The sequence below is a fragment of the Aethalodelphis obliquidens genome, unplaced genomic scaffold, assembly GCF_003676395.1.
Source record: "Aethalodelphis obliquidens isolate GAN/ISIS:26980383/991018 unplaced genomic scaffold, ASM367639v1 scaffold42, whole genome shotgun sequence".
Lineage (NCBI taxonomy): Eukaryota > Metazoa > Chordata > Mammalia > Artiodactyla > Delphinidae > Aethalodelphis > Aethalodelphis obliquidens.
The window spans coordinates 14,166,033-14,184,693 of record NW_020837986.1 but is presented as its reverse complement, the minus strand read 5'-3'; the positions used below and the strand labels follow the sequence as shown (position 1 = coordinate 14,184,693).

At 50.5% G+C, this 18,661-nt stretch overlaps 1 protein-coding gene across 1 annotated transcript; it reads left to right on the top strand.

Annotated features, from left to right (window-relative positions):
- The first annotated feature begins 3,455 nt into the window (after window positions 1–3,455).
- Window positions 3,456–10,433, top strand: SRXN1 (sulfiredoxin 1). Its single transcript, XM_027078667.1, has 2 exons — window positions 3,456–3,842; window positions 8,104–10,433. The coding sequence occupies exons 1-2, from the start codon at window positions 3,633–3,635 to the stop codon at window positions 8,305–8,307; spliced, it is 414 nt and encodes a 137-aa protein (XP_026934468.1). The 5' UTR covers window positions 3,456–3,632; the 3' UTR covers window positions 8,308–10,433.
- Window positions 10,434–18,661: the final 8,228 nt, after the last annotated feature.

The following is an 18,661-nucleotide window of genomic DNA, read 5'->3' as shown; positions in this document are numbered from 1 at the left end:
CAGCCCCAGCCATCAAGTCACCCCCAGCTACTGAGTCACCTCCCAGCTGATGGCCCAGACGTTTCAGAGAAGAGACAACCAGTCCCCACTGTGCCCTGTCTGAATAACTGACCCACAGAATCTGTGAGGATAATAAAATGGCTGTTTTATGTCACTACATTTTGGATCAGTTTATGTTACAGTGATAATAACTAGAGCAGCTCCCAAATATAACTACCTGCACACAAGTCCTAGTCTCAGGGCCTACTTTTAGGAGAATTCAAACTAAAACAAAAGGATATTGTGTAGATCCCAGGATTTCTCCAGCTTCCAGTCCCAGGCTTACATTAGCCTCAGTGGAAGGTACCTCATCTTAATCCCAACACGAGGCTTAAATCTCCATCTCATTGGTTTAGGGACAAAAGGGGCGATATAATAGAACCGCTGACTGGGCAGGTCTGCTTTCCCCTCAATTCTCCCCCTCCACGGGGTCTGCCCAAGAACCATACAGGAAAACTAGGTTGTAGCACCAGGCCTTGCCAGTTCTGTTCAGGGATCAGAGGCCATGAACTTCAGGGGAGGGTAAACCCTCTTGAGCACAGAGGTGGATGCCAGTTAAGCTAAGCCAATCAGGGTAATTCCACTCCCCTTGCCAGGGATTGGTTTAGGCATGGAAATGTGATATAATCTTGCCAATGAGACATGAGGAAAAGGCTCCTGGGCAGGGGGGTGGGGAGGTAGGGGACGGTTACTAAAGCTTTCTTCACTCTTAAAAAGAGGCACAAAGGGATGTCGATGTCCTAACTTCCACCTTTGAAAGCTGTTGTATGTGACGCTTGGAGCTACAGCTACCATCTTGGGACCACGAGAGGCAAGGCTGAGGATAAAAACCAGAATATGGAGGATGATGGTACAAAAAGCTGGAAAGAACCTGACATTGTTCAACTACCTCTTCACCAATCGTGGATATGTCTACCTCCAGACATCTTAATTATGTGAAAATACAAGTCTTCTTAATGCTTAAGCCATTTTGAGTTGAATCATAGGTCTCTCAATATACAGAATTTGTTGCCAGGAGTGGGGGTCTCACTGGGCATACCTTGATGAGAGATTCAGGACAGATCTCCATTTTTCCATCCTAGAAGCTGTTCCCCCTGCCTCTTCTTACTTTCTGAAATTAGGAAGTGGTTCTAAGAGGGACAATTTCCCTTTTGATGAAATTCTCTAATTCTCAACAATTCTGGGACTGAGGTGTGGGTGTTAGCTCTACATCCTGAAACAAAGTATGGTTTAGGTGCTCAGAGGGGTTATATTGTGGAACTGCAGAAAGAGAAAGGTTCAAGTCAAATTCATAATGGCCTCAGCATTCCAAGGTTTGCAAGAGGTTAAAAACCCAACATGAATGATCTTCAACAGCAAAATGGGGTATTGCACAATTCACAGAGCACTTATTATGTGCTTCTTCCCAAATCACACTCAACAACTTTACCCCATTTTGCAGAGGCTTCAGAAAGTGTCCGCAACTGACCAGTGCAACAGCCACCCAGCCCGCGCCCAGGGATAACTTCTCTGGTTTTTCTCCAGCTGAGAAGGCGAGTATGCATTCCCCATGCATGTGACAACCAGGGTGAGAAGAACCACCAAACCAGACTTGCCTGTCTTCAGCCAGGTCTGGGGCTGTGCCACCTCCCCGCTTTTGCTCAAGCTGTTTAGCTGGAATATCCCTCCTATCTACCTTTTATTCAGCACGTTTTATATGCCTGGTACCTTTCTAAACGCTTTATGTGTTATTCTCATTTACTCTCCCTGGCAATTGAGAGAAGAAACCGAGGCACAAAGAAATTGAGTACCCCACCACACACACACACACACACACACACACACACACACACACACACACACGTCACACAGCTAGTTGGTGATGCAGCCAGGATTTAAATCCATGCCATTCAAGTGACTCCAGATCCTATACCCTAAACCATCACCTGCTTCTTCCCTCTCACTCTCCAGGACCAAGCCATTTTCCAATGTGAATACCACCCCTCCAGGGAACCTTTCCTGGTGCTCTCTGTCAACACGGCCTCTTCTTCAGCACTCTGGGTGTCTGTAATGAAACCAGTCACCTTACTTTTTTTTTTTTTTGGCCTCACAGCGCAGCATGTAGGATCTTAGTTCCCTGACCAGGGATCGAACCCACGCCCCTTGCATTGGAACCGCAGAGTCTTAACCACTGGAAGGCCAGGAAAGTACCCCAGTCACCTTCCTTGATTACCACTATGTAAGCACTGATTTACCCCCAACCCTGCCCTCTATCAGCCATTATCTCTGAGTGTCCTCACAATCTCTTCACAACCATTTTACAGAAGGCTGATGCTCAGAGAGGTTGAGGAACTTGCCTGAGACCACACAGCTAGTGAGTGGCCAGATGGGATCTGAACCCAGGTCAATCTGTGCCAAAGCCGTAATGTTGCCATAGATGCTGATAAACACCTGAGATTTAAACCAGGAGCCTACCTTCCTCTGGCTCCAGAGGACACTGGGTGCTGAACCTGGGCTCAAGGGGATGGAGAGTTTTAAACAGAAGAGTGGGGATGGCAATCAGCATGTTTGGACCTAAGTCATCACCACCACCCCTTGCAGCTTTGATGTCCTCATCCGTAAGCAGGTGTTTAGTGGCCTGGGACTCTGAGCTCAGATAATCTGACTTTCATTTTCAGCGGCCCTATCTTGGACAAGTGCTTCAACAATCACACCTACTTCCTAGTGGCGCTGTGAGGATACAACGAGACTATTATTGTGGAACTCCAGGGCAGTGCCCACACACTGTCAACATGATTCCAAAGGCTCCTTGTTACAGTTACTTTTGCTGAACCGAGGCAACCAGCCGTGGGTAGAGAGAGCACTCTGGAGCCTCACTGCCTGGATTTGAACCCTGGTTCAGCCACTTACTAGCTCCATGACCTTGGGTAAATCACTTAAAAACCTCGCTGTGCCTCAGTTTCCTCATCTGTAAAATGGGAATAATAATCATACCTAGCCTGTAGGGTTGTTTTGAGGTTTAAATAAGTTAATGTACATGCAAAGTGTTTAGAACAGTGCCTGACACAGCACCAGATTCAGCAGATTCGTAGTATTTCGAATGTCATTGGTATTATCACCACCTCCACGACTATTACCGCTAGGGATCCAAAGGCTGGGCAGCCAAGAGCCAGGTTTTGCCGACTCACCCTCGCTGGGCAGGTCCAGCCCCCTCCAACCCGTGTCCCCGCCCCCGCCCCCGCCACCCGTGACCCTGAGTTAACCCCGAACTGTGCGCCACCCGCGCCCCTCCCGCCCCACGACCTGCAGACTCACCCTGAGTCAGCCTCCCCCGGCGCTTCCACTCCCGGGACGCCGCGCGGCAAAGGGGAGGCGGCGAGGCGCCCCCCAGCGGAGAGCCAGAGGTCCGCACGCGTCCCGCAACGCCGGGAGAGCCGAGCGAAGGTCCCGCAGGGGCGCTCAGGGGTGGGCCAGACCACTGTGGGGCCAGGGGAGAGAGGCGCTGTGCGGCTGCGCCCCCCGCCGCCCGCGCGGAATGGTACGGCCCGGCCGGGGTTAAAGACCTGAGAGTAGGCGGCGCGTCCCGAGACCGCGCAGGCGGCGGCGGCTGCGTGATGGGTCTCCGCGCGGGAGGAGCCCTGGGCAGAGCCGGAGCTGGCCGAAGGGCGCCCGAGGGAGCTGGGCAGAGCGGCGGCGCGCAGGGCGGCAGCATCCACTCGGGCTGTATCACCGCGGTGCACAACGTGCCTCTCAGCGTGCTCATCCGGCCGCTGCCTTCTGTGCTGGACCCAGCCAAGGTGCAGAGCCTTGTGGACACGATTCGGGTGAGGCCCCGGGGAAGCCGGCCGCTGGGAGGGCTTCGAAGGAGGGAGGTCGCGCTGGACGCGAGACGGGACTGGTTCAGTCTCAGCCGGAGCACGACATTTGCTGTGTGACCTTGAGCAAGTGGCTGGGCCTCTCTGGGCCTCTATTTAGTCATTGAGCAGGGAGATTGGAGATGATTAAAATAACGATCCTGATTCCTATATAGTACCTGAAGTGGCCAGGAGCTGTTTTAAGTACCTGAGCTTTTTCATGCCAACCCTATGAGGTAGATACGACTACTGTTCCTCTTACAGACGAGGAAATGAGACACAGAGGATTCAAGCACCTTGTCCAAGGTCAGGCACTTTAGAAAGTGGCACAGCCTGTCCCCCGTGCCCAGATGCATGGCCACCACCTTATCCTGAGATAACCTATGTGGTCACTTCAGGCAGTGGCAGTGGGATTGGGGGTGTCCTGGCTGCTGGGAGGGCCTTGTTTGAACTGGAACTGGGGAGGACGGAGTCAGCTGCATCACAGAGAGGGTGCTCAAGAAGGCTGGGGTGATGCTGGCAGAAAATTTGGGGGAAGGAGGGGACATGTGTGTCAGGTTAGGCCTGCATGGCATCTTGTCCCCCTCCCCCAGACCCTTGGAAGGTGGCCATGTGTGACCTACCAAACACCTCTACTGCTAGCCCGATTGTCTTTCAGTCCTAAAGTTCACACTGTTGTTCCCACTGCCTGGAACTGCTTCCCAGGTAGCCACAGGGCTTGCTCCCTCGTTTGGGTCAGGTGCCCACCTCCCGTCAGCCCAGGCCTCTATAGCTCTCCCCCTAACCTGAGGTATTTCTCCTTGAAGCACTTATGTCCACCTGAGTTATATTCTACATTTGTTTGTGTTTTACTGTCTCTCCTCCCCGTCTCATGCAAACTCCACAGGAGCAGGGATTTTGTCCTGTCTTGACTGTTTCCATAACACTAGCACGGTGCCTGGCTGTCTGTGATGGATCTGGCCAGGGATGCACTCTCCCACTCCTGGGCCTTTGCACAAGCTTTTCCCCTGCCAGTAAAACTCGTTCATCTCTTTACTGTTTCTAACTCCTTCTTGCTCTTCCTGTCAGTGTCAGTGTCTTCCCTGACGGCCCCTGCTGGGTTAGGAGCTTCCTGTGGGCCCCCAGCCACCTGCATGCCCACCAGCATACCTCTGATACTACTGGCTTGTAATGGCCTCAGACACCTCAGTCTTCCAAGCCAGAACGATATGCTTTGTATTAGTTTTCAATGGCTACTGTAACAAACACCAGAAACGTAGTGGCTTAAAACAAAGACAGATTTTATTATTTTATAGTTCTATAGTTCAGAACCAAAATGGGTCTCGCTAGGCTCAAATCAAGGTATCAGTGGGGCTGCATTCTTTTCCGGAGGCTCTAGGGGAGAATCCATTTCCTTGTCTTTCCCAGCTTCTAGAGGCCGCCCACATTTTCAGCTCATGACCTCTCTCCTCCGTCTTCAAAGCCAGCAACATCAGACCTCCTCTTGTTCCTCTCTCTTCCACCTTTAAGGTCTCTGGTGATTGCATTTGGCCTGTCTGGATAACCCAGGATAATCTCCTCATCTCAAGATCCTTAACTTAATTCCATCTGCAAAGTTCCTATGCCACGTGAGTAACATATTCACAGGCTCCAGGGGTTAGGACATGGACATCTTTGGGGGCCGTTATTCTGCCCACCCATCGTCACACCCCTGGTGCCCAGCACAAGGCCTGCCTGGCACAGCTGCCTCTCTTTGCTGCTCCACTGCCAGGCAAGCTGTGCTTCGTGCCTCACTTGCATCAGCTCCCTGACTTCATTAGCAGCCTGTAGGGTGTCTGTTCCCATCTTGCAGATGAGGAACAATGCCCAGTGTCGAGGGTGCTTGCTTACCACCCCTGCCCACGCTCCCCCCACCCCCCGCCCCACCGCTCTGGGTAGGAGCTGAGATTCAAATTCAGGTGTGCCTGGTTCAAGAGCCCCAGCTTACAATTGCTGGGTCTTACTGCTTGAAAATCATTTCTAGGATAAATGGAATAATGAATCCATCGAAGCAGCCTAATAAGAGACCACCCGAGAGCCCGTGGTGGGAGGTCTTCTAGCAGCTCACACTTAATCCGGTCTCCCCCTACCCCATCCCTCCCTGCCCCAGCCTTGCCCTATATAGAGGACTCCCCATTCTCCATCTAGATGCTCAGGCCCGTAACAGGAAGTCAACTCATATTCTCCTCCTTCTCTTCTCCTCGCGTTCACCCCTCCCCCGGGATCTTCCCCCTAAACATGTCCCAAACCTGGCTACCTCTCCCTGACCCCTCCATGCCTTCACCCAGGACAGCCACTTCTGGTGAATACCTGCTGAGGCCTCGCCTCTGTCTTCCCTGCTTTTGCCTTTGTCCACTTCACCAAGCCTGCTTTCCCAGGACAACTTTCTAGAATGTTCTTCAGATCATGTCACCCTCCCCTGTTTAAAACACTCCAGGGCCTAAGAGGTATAAACTTTCAGTTATAAAGTAAATGAGTCATGGGTATGAAATGTACAGTGTGGGGAATATAGTCAATAACTATGTAGTGTCTTTGTGTAGTGACAGAGGATTAACTAGACTTAATCATGGTGATCGTTTTGAAATGTATAGAAATATCCAGTCACTGTGTACCAGGAACTAACATAGTATTGTAGGTCAATTATATTTCAAAAACAAATAAACAAACAAACTCTTAGGAAAAGAGACCAGCTTTGTGATTGACTGGGGGGGGAGGGGGGTAAGGAGAGGGAGAAGTGTATGAAGGTGGTCAAAAGGTACTAACTTCTGGGCTTCCCTGGTGGCGCAGTGGTTGAGAGTCCGCCTGCTGATGCAGGGGACACGGGTTCGTGTCCCGGTCCGGGAAGATCCCACATGCCGCGGAACGGCTGGGCCCGTGAGCCATGGCCGCTGAGCCTGCGCATCCGGAGCCTGTGCTCCACAACGGGAGAGGCCACGACAGTGAGAGGCCCGCGTACGGCCAAAAAAAAAAAAAAAAAAGGTACTAACTTCTGTTATAAGATAAATAAGCATTAGGGATGTAATGTACAACATGATAAACATAATGAACACTCCTGTACATTATATATGAAAGTTGTTGAGAGTAAAATTCTAAGCGTTTGCATCACAAGGAAAACATTTTTTTTCCATTTCTTTAATTTTGTATCTATATGAGATGCCGGGTGTTCACTAAACTTACTGTAGTCATCACTTGATGATGTTTCTAAGTCAAATCATCATGCTGTGCACCTGAAGCTTATCCAGTGCTGTGTGTCCATTATATCTCAATAAAACTAGAAGAAAAAAATAAGATAAATAAAACGCGCCAGGGCCTACCCCCTGCTACCCTTCTGACCTCTTCTACTTCTCAATCCCCCGAGTCCACTCTGATCACACTGGCCTCCTCGCCATTGCCTGCAATACAGTGAGCCTGTTCTGGCCTCAGACCTTTTGCATTTGCTGTTCGCTCTGCCTGGAATGCCCTTCCCACGGCTCATACACAGTGTGTGTTATTGAGCACATTCCATGTGCCAGGTGTTGTTTGAAGCAGTTTATGTCTATTAACTCACTAAACCCAACAGTTCTATGAGGCGGGTGTGTCATCTTCATCCCCATTTGATGGGTCGGGCAACTGAGGCACAAATATGAATTGCCAAAGGTCACAGAGCAATTAAGTGGCAGACCTGAGATTTGAACCTGGCAGTCAGGCTCTTTCTTTCAATGACTCCACCTCTCTGTCTTCCCCAGGGGACTTCTCTGTGTTCAGGTCTCTGCTCCACTGTCAACTCTGAGAGGCCTTGTGGACCCCCATCCCTGTCATGTCAACCTGCGTTATTGTCTTCATAGCATTTATCACTCCAACATTCACTTCTCCATTCCATCAGCCCCACTAGACCAAAGTCCCGTGAAGGCAGGGGCTGTGTCTGTACCTTATTCCCAGAGTCTAGAACAGTGACAGATAATATACATGTGGTCTGATGAATGGTTAACAACCTGGGTGGGGGAGCCCTGATTTGTAGCATCTGCCCACTTCCCTGGTGTAAATACTCTCACTGTGGCTGATTTTCATGGTACCAAGGTTTTGTCAACCAACTCACAGTTGCCTCTGTGTAACAGTTGCCTCTCACAAGCCAGCGTGAGCACCTGGAGGACCTCAGCCCAGGTTAATAAAGTCTGCTTTGCAAACTGTCCAGCACTGTGCCACACTCATTCACCTTGCACCCTCTTCTCTCCAGGAGGATCCAGACAGCGTGCCCCCCATCGACGTCCTCTGGATCAAAGGGGCTCAGGGTGGTGACTACTTCTACTCCTTTGGGGGCTGCCACCGCTATGCAGCCTACCAGCAGCTGCAGCGAGAGACCATCCCTGCCAAGCTTGTCCAGTCCACCCTCTCGGACCTGAGGGTGTACCTGGGTGCTTCCACGCCGGACTTGCAGTAACAGCCTCCTTGGCACCTACCACCGCTGCCACGAGCCCAGAAGACACACCTGGCCTCCAGTGGGCTGAACCATGCGAAGGTGTAGCAGGGGTGCATTCTCTTTGTGCCTGGGGGGCAGGTCTAACTCGAAGCACCCTCTTTCTTAGCTGCAAGACCTTGGACTCATGACTGAACAGTGTGGGAGCCCCACTTCCCACCTCGGGGAAAATGGGTCGTGTGTTTGCTCTTGAGGGATTATTAAGAGGGTGAAATGAGAAAGGAGATGGGTTTGGAGAGCCACATGCTGCTGGCTCCAGATTCCCAAGGACAAGGATCCTTTTGCATTTCTGTCTCTATATATCATATCATGTGAATACATTCATCTGCAAGTAAAGGAAAGCCTAGGTTCCAGTGGCTTAAACACAGAGAAGTTTGTTTTTCCACATAGCGTGAATTCTGGAGACAGTTGGCTAATGGTATTGGTTTAACAACTCAGCAAAGTTATGGCACACGTCTCTGTGATCCTTTTGGCTTTTCCCACATTGCACGTCACTTCATGGTCACAGGATGGCTGCTGTACCTCCAGCAATCATGACTGTGTTCAAGGAAGAACAGAGTTGGGGAGGAAGAAGGGCCCAGCCAGCTGGACCTGTCAACTTCTATCATAAAGTCAGGCCTTTTTCAGAGGCCTGTTTCCTGCTCTCTTCCCCTGTGTATTTCTACTTAGGTCTCCTTGGCCCAAACCAGGTACAGTTGCCACCCCTAGCTGCAAAGAAAGCTAAGACGGCAGGAACACAGCTGTCACAGTTTAGTAAATCAATCATATCCCATCTCCTAGAACTGGCACACCTGCCTCCTAAATAATATTGGAATCCCATTAGCAAGAGAGAAGTGAGGAATTGTGTATCAGTTAGCCGTTGCTGTGCAACAAACCGTTCCAGAACTTGGCAGCTAAAAACAAGTTGTTTATTTGCCTAAAATTCTTTGGGTTGGCAATTTGGGCTGGGCTCTTCTGGGCAGTTCTGCTGATCTTGCTTGGGGTCACTCATGGGGTTGTATGCAATCAGCTGTCACCCCAGATGGGGCTGGATGGTCTCGGAGAGCCTGACTCACTTGTCTGGCAGTAGGTAGGCTATTGGCTGGGTGACTTGGTTCTCCTCCATGTGTCCTCTCCAGCAGGTTAGTTCAGGCTTATTTTCATGATATCATCAGGGCTCAAAGAGAGAGGGAGAGGGAGGGAGGTGTGTGTGTGTGTGGAGGGAGGGTAAGAGGAAGGGGGAGAGAAAGGAGAAGCTCCAAGGCTTTTTTGAGTTTTAGGTCAGAATTGGTACAACGTCACTTCTGCTAAGTCCTTCTGGTCAGAGCAAATCAAAAGTTTGGCTTAGATTCAAGGGCTGGGGAAACAGACTACACCTCTGGGAGAAACTACAAAGGATTCGTGGCATTTTTCTCCACCTATCACAGATGACTTTGGATAAGCAAATAACAGTGTTTCTTTCTCACTGTTCCTTTCTCTCTTGTACAGATCCTTGCTCTGTCCAGGCTGAGGTCACTAAGACACTAGACACTGTCCTGGCCCTGCAGAGGGAAGGAAGTGATGGGGCAGTGGGTGGTCTCTCCCAGGGCTGGGCCCACTCTAGGAGGGGCATCTCTCATCATCTGTACTGGTGGGTTAGGGGGAATGCGTAGGCCAGGTGGGACGTTCCAAAGGGACTTCTGAAATCCAGAGTCCTGGGGGGAAGGGAAGAGATAGAGGAAGGGTGCAGAGTGAGGCGGGCCTTGCTCTCACTGCCCCGCTAAGGGAACTAGGTCACTTGCTGTTTTCAAGCTTCAGTTTCTCCTGCTCAGTAACAAAGACAACAGCTTTCCCACCCATTCTCTGTCCCAGGGAAAGATGACTGAGATGACCAATGGAATTTAAAAGGTATGTAGTCAGAAATGCAGTGTGATATCCTGGATTGGATCTTGAAAAAACAACAAGAGGACCTTAATGGAAAAACTGGAAATCTGAATGAGGTCTGGATTTTAGATAATTTTACGAATGTTGACATTGGGGTAGGCTGGGTGCAGAGTGTATGGGAACTATCTGTACTATATTTGCAACTTTTCTGTGAATTGAAAATCATTCCCAAATAAAAGTTTATTTAATAAAAAGGGAGGCATAATTGCTTTAGACCAATGGTTCAGGTTCTCAAACGGGTTTGCTAAGCACAGGTGGCTGGACCATACCCCCAGAGTTGCTGATTCAGAAGTTTCAGAACTGAAGTTGCTTTCCTGCCAAATTCCCAGGTGGTGCTGATGCTGCTGTTCAGGGACCACAAAGTGAGAACCACTGATCTAGATGGCATCAATTATTTTCAAATACGGTGACAGCCCCCTTCACCTCCAATGGAGAAGAAAGAGCTGGGTCCCAGGAGATCCACGTTCTGGAACCAGCTTGTGCACCAATTCCATATGAAATTGGACAGGCCCTTCCCTGGTGCTTTTTCCAAGCTGTCTAATGGACTTTACCCCTGAGGTTTGTAGTGAGGGTGAGGAAGCTGAGGGCATGCTTTGTAAGCCGCTGTCATGAGGTGCCACTGTTTCATGTAAGACACCTGCACCCACTGAGGTAGAGTAGCACAGTGGTTACCCCTTCTTGAAAGGACTTTCCCTTCATACAGATAAGGCCCAAGGAGGCAGCGCTAGGCACTGGGAGGAGGCTGCACAACACACTTGGAGCTGGAGGGGTTGTCGTTCTTAAGGAAGAGGAGCTGGGTTTTGAAGGGTGAAACCTGCTGGTTGCTCTCCGTGGAGGCTGAGAGCTGCATTTCCCACTTAGGCCAGCAGGTGGTGCTGCTTTCTGGCCTGCCCGAGCTAGGCTGGGCCTCCAGCCCGCTGAGCAACTGCTGTGGGAAGGGGATGGATGGAAGGTGTCTGGCTGTGAGGGATGCCCATCAGCGGCCCAGAGAAGCCAGGGGTTCAGGTAGGAGAAGGAGACCTGGCTGGGAGTTTGGAGTTTCAGGTTTACTTACCTGTCCAATCTTGCTCTGTGGCCTTGTACACATCATGACCTCTCCAGGCCTGTCTTAGGAGACTAGGGTCTCTACACTGGGTGTGCTGTGTCAAATTGTCTCAAGCTCAGCAAAGGTGGCACCTCCTCCAAGAAGCTTCCAGATCCTCCAGGCTGAGCTACATGCCTCTTCTGGGGTCCCCCTGATCCAAAAGTGTGTCCCCTCCCCAAACAAACTACTGCCCCGGGGAACTTGCGTCCAGTGAAAGGCAGTGTGTAGGGACCCCTTATTTCCCTTACTGCCCTGGGACCAACCCTTTCACCATGGTAGACTTTTTTAATGTTTCATTTTCACAAGTTATATGTGCATATATTCACCTTTTAAACGTTAAGATAGCAAAATGCTAAATAATTAAATACTAACAAACTAAGATACGAGAAGCAAGCAGAAGCCCACCACGTGTCCTAGTGCCTCCCTACTCCTGGCAATTATGTTCATGAATTTGGCGTATACCCTTCCAGACCTTTTTCTAACTTAGTAGTTGTGTGTGTGTGTGTATAAGTAAGGAATGTTTTCTTTTTTTACTTTCTTTTGCAGATCACATTTCTTCCCTGGTGATGCAACTTAGCCATCCACCCCATTAGTGCCTTTGCTCTTCTCCCAGAGTATCCCTCATTCTGGTCGCTTCCTCAGAGGGGCCTTCCTGACCACACTGTCTAAAACAGCCCCCTCCCCCATCATTTTATCACTGCACTGTTTTATTTTTTTCATGGCATTTATCTCACTCCCTGCAATTATCTTCTGTTTCTGTTTATGACTCTCTCGTCCACTAGAACGTAAGTTCTTGAGGCAGGACCTGATCTGTCTTATGACAGTAGGCCCAGTGCCAAGAACCACCTGACACATAGCAGTTATTCAACAACTATGTTAAATGAATAAATTCCACATAGGTCTAGCTCGTTCTTTGAATTGCTGCATGGCATGCCAGGGTCTGTATATAACCATGTATTAGTCATTCTCCTGTTAATGGCCATTTGGGGGTTACTGTTATTTGCTGCTGTGAACACTTTCTGCCATCAACTCTGTGCTCACTCAACTGTGTACGTAGGGGTGGGACCGCCTAGCCGGTGCATAGGTGCTGGCAAATCGCTCTCCAGATTGGCCGTTCCAAGTGCCTTTCCCAGAGTTTGGGGGGCAGCTTTCCGTCCCTGCGCTCCAGCCGGTGCTTCTTAACCTGTTCTGGGTCATGAACACAGTTGAGAATCTGAAAGAAATCCGTGAGCCCTTTCTCCAGAAAGACACACACACACAAATCTTTCGGGCAATTTCTGGGGATTAGATGGCCTCATCCCCCAGGGGGCCCTGTATCAAATGGTTAGAATCCTAATTGTCTCATTGTGTGGACAGGAATGCTGAGGCACACGCAGATGGGGGTGTGAATGAATTAATAAATGGGAGCTAGTTTTATGAGGGTAAAGTGGTCAGACCCTGATCTGTCTCCAGTCAGAAAAAACACCTGTCTTGGAGAGGGTAGGGGCGTGCAGCCCTACTCCACCCTCGACCAGGGGGCCCCCAAGGATGAGCTCCAGAGGCTCCCTGGGCTAGGTCTGGGCGGCTCCACCTGTCAGCCCTGGCAAAAGGTAGGCCAAGTCTGGCATCCAGGGTCAAAGCTGGGAACCAGGGAGAGGCCTTGACTGCCTTGGTCCGGATAGGGGCTGCAAGGCGTCCCTCCCTGCCTCCCAGACAAGCCACATTTGCTTCCATGTTCCCAGGCAACCTCTGGGGTTCGCATCCCGACTCCAGATCTTCCGTCGAGCAGGAACATAGGGAGTGCTCATTACAGAAAGGCCACCACCACCACCACCATCATCATCATACCGTCATCATCACTTCCATACCGGATGCAGTCGTCCCGACAGGTGGACAGAGAGGAAATTATCTTCCCTGTTGGACAGATGGGTAAACTGAGGCCCGAAGCGTAGCAGCGACCTGCCGCAGAGGCCTGGCGAGTGCAGCCGGGTTAATCGGCCGCACACACGGACCCCCCGCCGGCCCATCCGCCCCGCCCTCCCCGGCGGCCCCTTCCCCGGGCCTGACCCCCCGGCGCTGCCTGACAGATGACCTCAGCTGCCGCCAATCCATTGGTTCCAGCTCCCAGGGGGAGCGCAGAACAAAGCGCGCTTTGTGGTGGGGCCGTCCCCTCCCCCGGCGCGCTGCCGCCGGGACCCCCTCCGGAACTCCGCGCGACGCCCCCCGGCCGACAGCCGTGTAATGTCTTCCAGGCCGCGCGGCTCCTTCCAGAGCCCCGGAGCCAGGCTCTCCTCCCCCGCGGGGGCTCCCCGGACGGCGGGATCTGGGGGCGCCCCCAGCGGGAGGTTGTGCGGGCCGCTGACCTGTCCCTCGGGAGGGAGCAGGGCGGGGTGCAGGAGGCACCGGCGCCAGTGGCCCCGGGTGTGGGCGCGGGGCAGGTGCTGCCACCTGACAATCTTAGAGCTACAGCATGGGGTGGAAAATGCTGGTGATGGCGTTACTATTATTGTTGTTGTTGCCATTACTATTATTGTTATTATTTTGTGGTTGTGAGGGGGAATCACTTTCGACAGACCTCCGTTTAAATCTTGGCTTTAACACCTGCTGGCCATGGGACCTTGGTGAGCACGTTCACCTCACAGAACGACAGCAATAGTAGCCAACATTTCTTGAGCACCTACTGTGTGCCAGACCCTACTAAAGGCTTAAAGCCTTTATTGAACTCGTTTAATCCTCACAGCAAACTTAGGAGGGAGGAGTTATCACACCCCTTTTACAGAGAAGGGAACCCTGGCTCCAGTTGTCCTAGAGACAAATTCACCTCTTGAGCCTCAGTTTCCTTGTCTGTAAAATAGGCTCCCCAAGAGCTGTTCATTGCTCATTGGTCTTACCTCCTTCCAGTTGAGGACACAGGGCTGGGAGCAGGTCCCTGGCTTGCCCAGGAGCACCCAGCATGTGTCCGCCCCTAGTCCCCCCGTCTTTTGAGGACTCTCCGTGGAGGGCACCGCAACTGCTGGTTCCTGTTGGGCTTGTAGGGGGAGGAGGAATTGAAAGAGGGTCTGCCTGCATCTGAAAACCTTTCCCCTGAGAGAGAAGCTTCGCTGTCCTGTGCTGCCCTTGCAGGTTGAGGGGGTGAGGGCAGGGGGAGAGGGACGCCATGCCCAGAGAGGGGACCAAGGGGCCACGGAGGGGGCTGGGAGTGGCTGCCCCCCACCCTTCACACACTCCCTGGACGTTCATTCTCCCATGTACCTACTGGGCACCAGGCACTGCTCCAGGTGCTGGGAACATCAGAGTACCAAACAGATGGAAACTCTCATTCTCTTGAAGTCCACTCAGGGGAGAAGAGCAAGAAAAACACACAAAATATATGTAAAATGTAAACTGCAATATCCGATAGTGATAAGGGCTGTGAGGGAAAAGCAGGGGAAGAAGAAAGAATGAGATGGGAAATATCAACTTCATTAAGGTATTGGACCTCTCTGAGGAGGGGGCATCGACCTGAACAGAGAGGAAAGAAACCCCGTGGATGTCAGAGGGAAGCGTGTTTCAAGCAGGAGGAATAGCACGTGCAAAAGCCCTGAGGTGGGAGCCTGCTTGGAGGACCCAAGAAACAGCAAGGCAGCCAGTGTGGTGGGGGCAGCCTGGATGGGACAAGGCTGGGCTGGGCAGCTGACAAGGTGGGAGAGGTGGGCACCGTCAGCCTGGGACTTTGGCTGGGAGCCACGTGAGGCTTAGAGCAGAGGAGGGACCGGGTGGCTCTGGCTGCTGAGTGGAGCAGGGATGGGAAGGGGGTGAAGCAGAGGCTGCTCTGTCACCAGAGCCCCAGGTGATGGTTGGTGGATTGGATCAGGGTGGAGAGAAGTGATCAGAATCTGGATGTAATTTGAAGATGGAGCCCCAGAATTTTCCAACGGATGGAACTGGATCTGAGGGATGAGAGTGAGAGGGAAGACTCTGGAGACCCCCAGATTTGAGAGTCCACCGGCCCTTTCCAGAAACTTCACTGCAGGCCAGAATGTAGACACAGTCCCCAGGGTGAATCCCACTCTGCTGCTGGTGTCCTGGGGGACTCGGCCAAGCACAAAGTAGGGCCTCCAGTTCCTCAAGGGCACAAAGGAGATGAAGTTAGAAAAATGTTTCTTAAAATTCTGTCAAGAGCCTCCTTCACAATTTGGGCCACTTGGGACAGGAGTGCTTAGTACCACCTTCAGGGACCACTGTTTTTGAACTGTTAAATCTATTTGCTTTTGTTCTACTTAAACAAACAAATATTTTTTAAGGAAACGAGATAGCTGGACTAAATGGAAATCAGTAGCATGTGACATAAATAAATGTGACTGTCAATGTAAACAGTGTAAATATAACACTGTTACTAACTTTGTCCATATCGACTGAGGCTGTGCAATGTCTCTCTCTCTCTCTCCCTCCCTCTTTCTCTTCCTCTAGCTCTCAGTAGCAACTGTTTGAGAGACCCACCCCGCCTCCACCAATCCAGGACCCTCTCCAGGACTGGAAGAGATTGAAAAAGGATTAATCATCTTGCTCTCCGTGTCCTCACCTTTTTTTGTTTTATTTAACAAATGAAAGCACTTACCATGTTATTTAAATGCTTCCCAAACGTAAAGGCATTTAATCCTCACAACCACCACATGAGGTGGCTACACCTATTATCCCCACTTTGCAGATGAGGAAGCTGAGGCTCAGAGGGATGAGGCCCCTGCCCACAGTCACACAGCAAGGATGAAGCAGAACCAAGATTCAAACCTAGTCAGACCCATTCTGGAGGCCACTCATTGTCCTTTGAAGGCATATCATTATCACTATGGAAGTACCAAACTGCTGGAACTGGAAGGGTCTTCAGTTACTTTTGATTCAGTATGTATTTATTGTCTACTAAAATGTAAGTCATATTATAACACCATTTGCTTAAAAGTATTTGAGGATCGAATTTAGAAAACAATTCCAGGCTCCTCACCATCAATGCCCTGAATGACCTGCCCTTCCCACCCCCCCACAACCCCCATCCCACTCCAGCCAGGCTGGCTGCCTCACAGTTTCCAATTGCTTTCTGATCTCAGGGCATTTGCACTTGCTCCTGCCTCTACCTGGAATGCCCTTCCTCTGGTTCTTCTGGCTTCTTCACATCCTTTAAGACTCAGCTCAAATATCAAATCCTTAGAGGGCCTTCCCTTGCTCCCTCATCTCCCCCATAGTTTCCCCAATATTCTCACCCTGCTTTTTTCCTTTATAGTTTGTAATTATTTTGTTTATTTGCCTGTGTACATGTTCTTTGTCCTACTGCCCTTCTATGATGTAAGCTCTGTGCAAGCGGAACCTAGTATGCAGAGCAGCTAAGCATCTGGGGTGAAGAGCTGAGAGAAGAGCAGACTGGGGTAGGGGGCATTTGGGTTGTCCCCAGATAGGAGAGCAGATGTGTCTGTGGAGCCACAGAGAGCAGGGGGTTACCAGGAAGACCAACTTAATATGAGGAAAGGTCTTTCACATAGTCCTAATGTTCGGACATTGGAAAGGGCTATGTCATCAGGTAGTGAGCTCTCCGTCACAGGGGCTAGGCAAGCTGAGAAAGGACAACCCCTGATCAAGACCACCTGATATGTTGGGGCTGTGGAGAATGGACTCATTACCATAAATGGGGTAGATATCCATTCACTTGCTCATTCACCCATTCGTTCACTATTCTGTCTTCTATCTATCCATTTATTCACTGACTCCATGTTTACCAAACTGTGATGTGTGATGGACAACTTTCATGACTTGGCCACGCCCACAGGGCTTCTGTGCTTAATATCTTAAATATATATATTATGTACATAATATCTTCAGTCAGCCTTGGGAGGCCGACTGAAATTTACATATATTCAATATATGTGTTTTTAAGTCAACTTTATTGAGGTATAATTTACACACAGTAAAATGCATCCATTTAAAGTGTACAGTGCAACACATTTTAACAAATATACACACCCGTGTAACCACCACCTCGATCAAAACAGAGAACGTTTCCATCACTGTCACAAGTTCCCTCGTGACACCAGGCCCCCAGCACCAGCCTGGTCCCAGACAATCACTTTATCAGAAAATGCCAACACTTCTCCAAAGTTTCTCCAGGGCCAGTTTGCATTCCCACCAGCGTTATCCAAACATAAACGAAAAATCAGAATCCCTTACCACAAATAAAAAGTGACAAAAATGAGTAAAATGGAAACAAAACAATGTTCTCAAATTCTAGCTGAATACCATTGCCTGTAGAAGTTCTGGGTCCAGTTATCTCCAGGTGAGAGAGAGAGAGAAAGAGAGTGTGAGCGCACACCAGTGATCCACAGGTGTTACAAAGGTGTTACCAGCATCCTTGGAGAATTTCTCCTCGGCCTATTAGAAAATCTGGGAGACAGTAAATGACTTTCTTATGGTGAATTTGTTATTTAATACCTTGTTGCTGTTCACCCACATCATCTTTGGTCCACTCCCACCATCACCCCACTGATGCAGTTTCCATATTTGGGAAACATCACAGTTTTTCATCTCCACTTTCATCCACCCACTCATTCATTCATTTACAAAACAGGTGTTTATTAGTAGCTATCGTGGGCCAGCTGCTGGAGCTATGGAGAAAAACTCTCAGCCTTGAGGGTAGCATAGTGGCCAGCACATAGTAGACTGTGAGCAAATATCTGTTGAATAGATTGTTGTGGGATGAAAGACACAAATACCCATATTCTCCTTGATACTCTAAGCTGTTGCTCTCACAGAGTCTTCCCAGGGTAATCAAGGAAGGCTTCCCTGAGGAGGTGGCCCTTGAGCAGAAACTTGACCACCTCCTTCCACTCATTTGACAGATCGGGAAATGGAGGCACAGAGGTAAAATGACTTTCTCAAGGTCACACAGGAAGAAGAGAGGAAATGAGAGATGGGCAGAACCTAGGATTCGGGGCCCCAGCCCACCATTTCTCCCAAGGGCTGGGCCAGGTCCCAGACCAGCAGACAAGAGAGCAGGGCTGAGGAGGGGGCTCTTAGGCCCTAAGTCTGGAATCCATTTGCTCTGGCCCCGTAATGTTTTCCCAGGGAGAAGTAGGAGGCCCTGGCCCTGCCCCTGCCTGTCCCCCATCCCCCCCCACCATCTGCTCCCTGTTTATTTATTTATACTTAAGTCTCACCTCCCAACCCTGCCAGGGGCACAAAACATACTGGCATCCCTGCAGAGAGGGGAATGAGGGGGAGAGAGGCACTGTCAGCCCCCATAGTCAGGGGAAGCCCAGGTCTGAGAGCCCTACTACCCTTGCAGGGACCAGCCAGGATAACTGGGTTCAAATCCCAGCTGTGAGGCCTCCA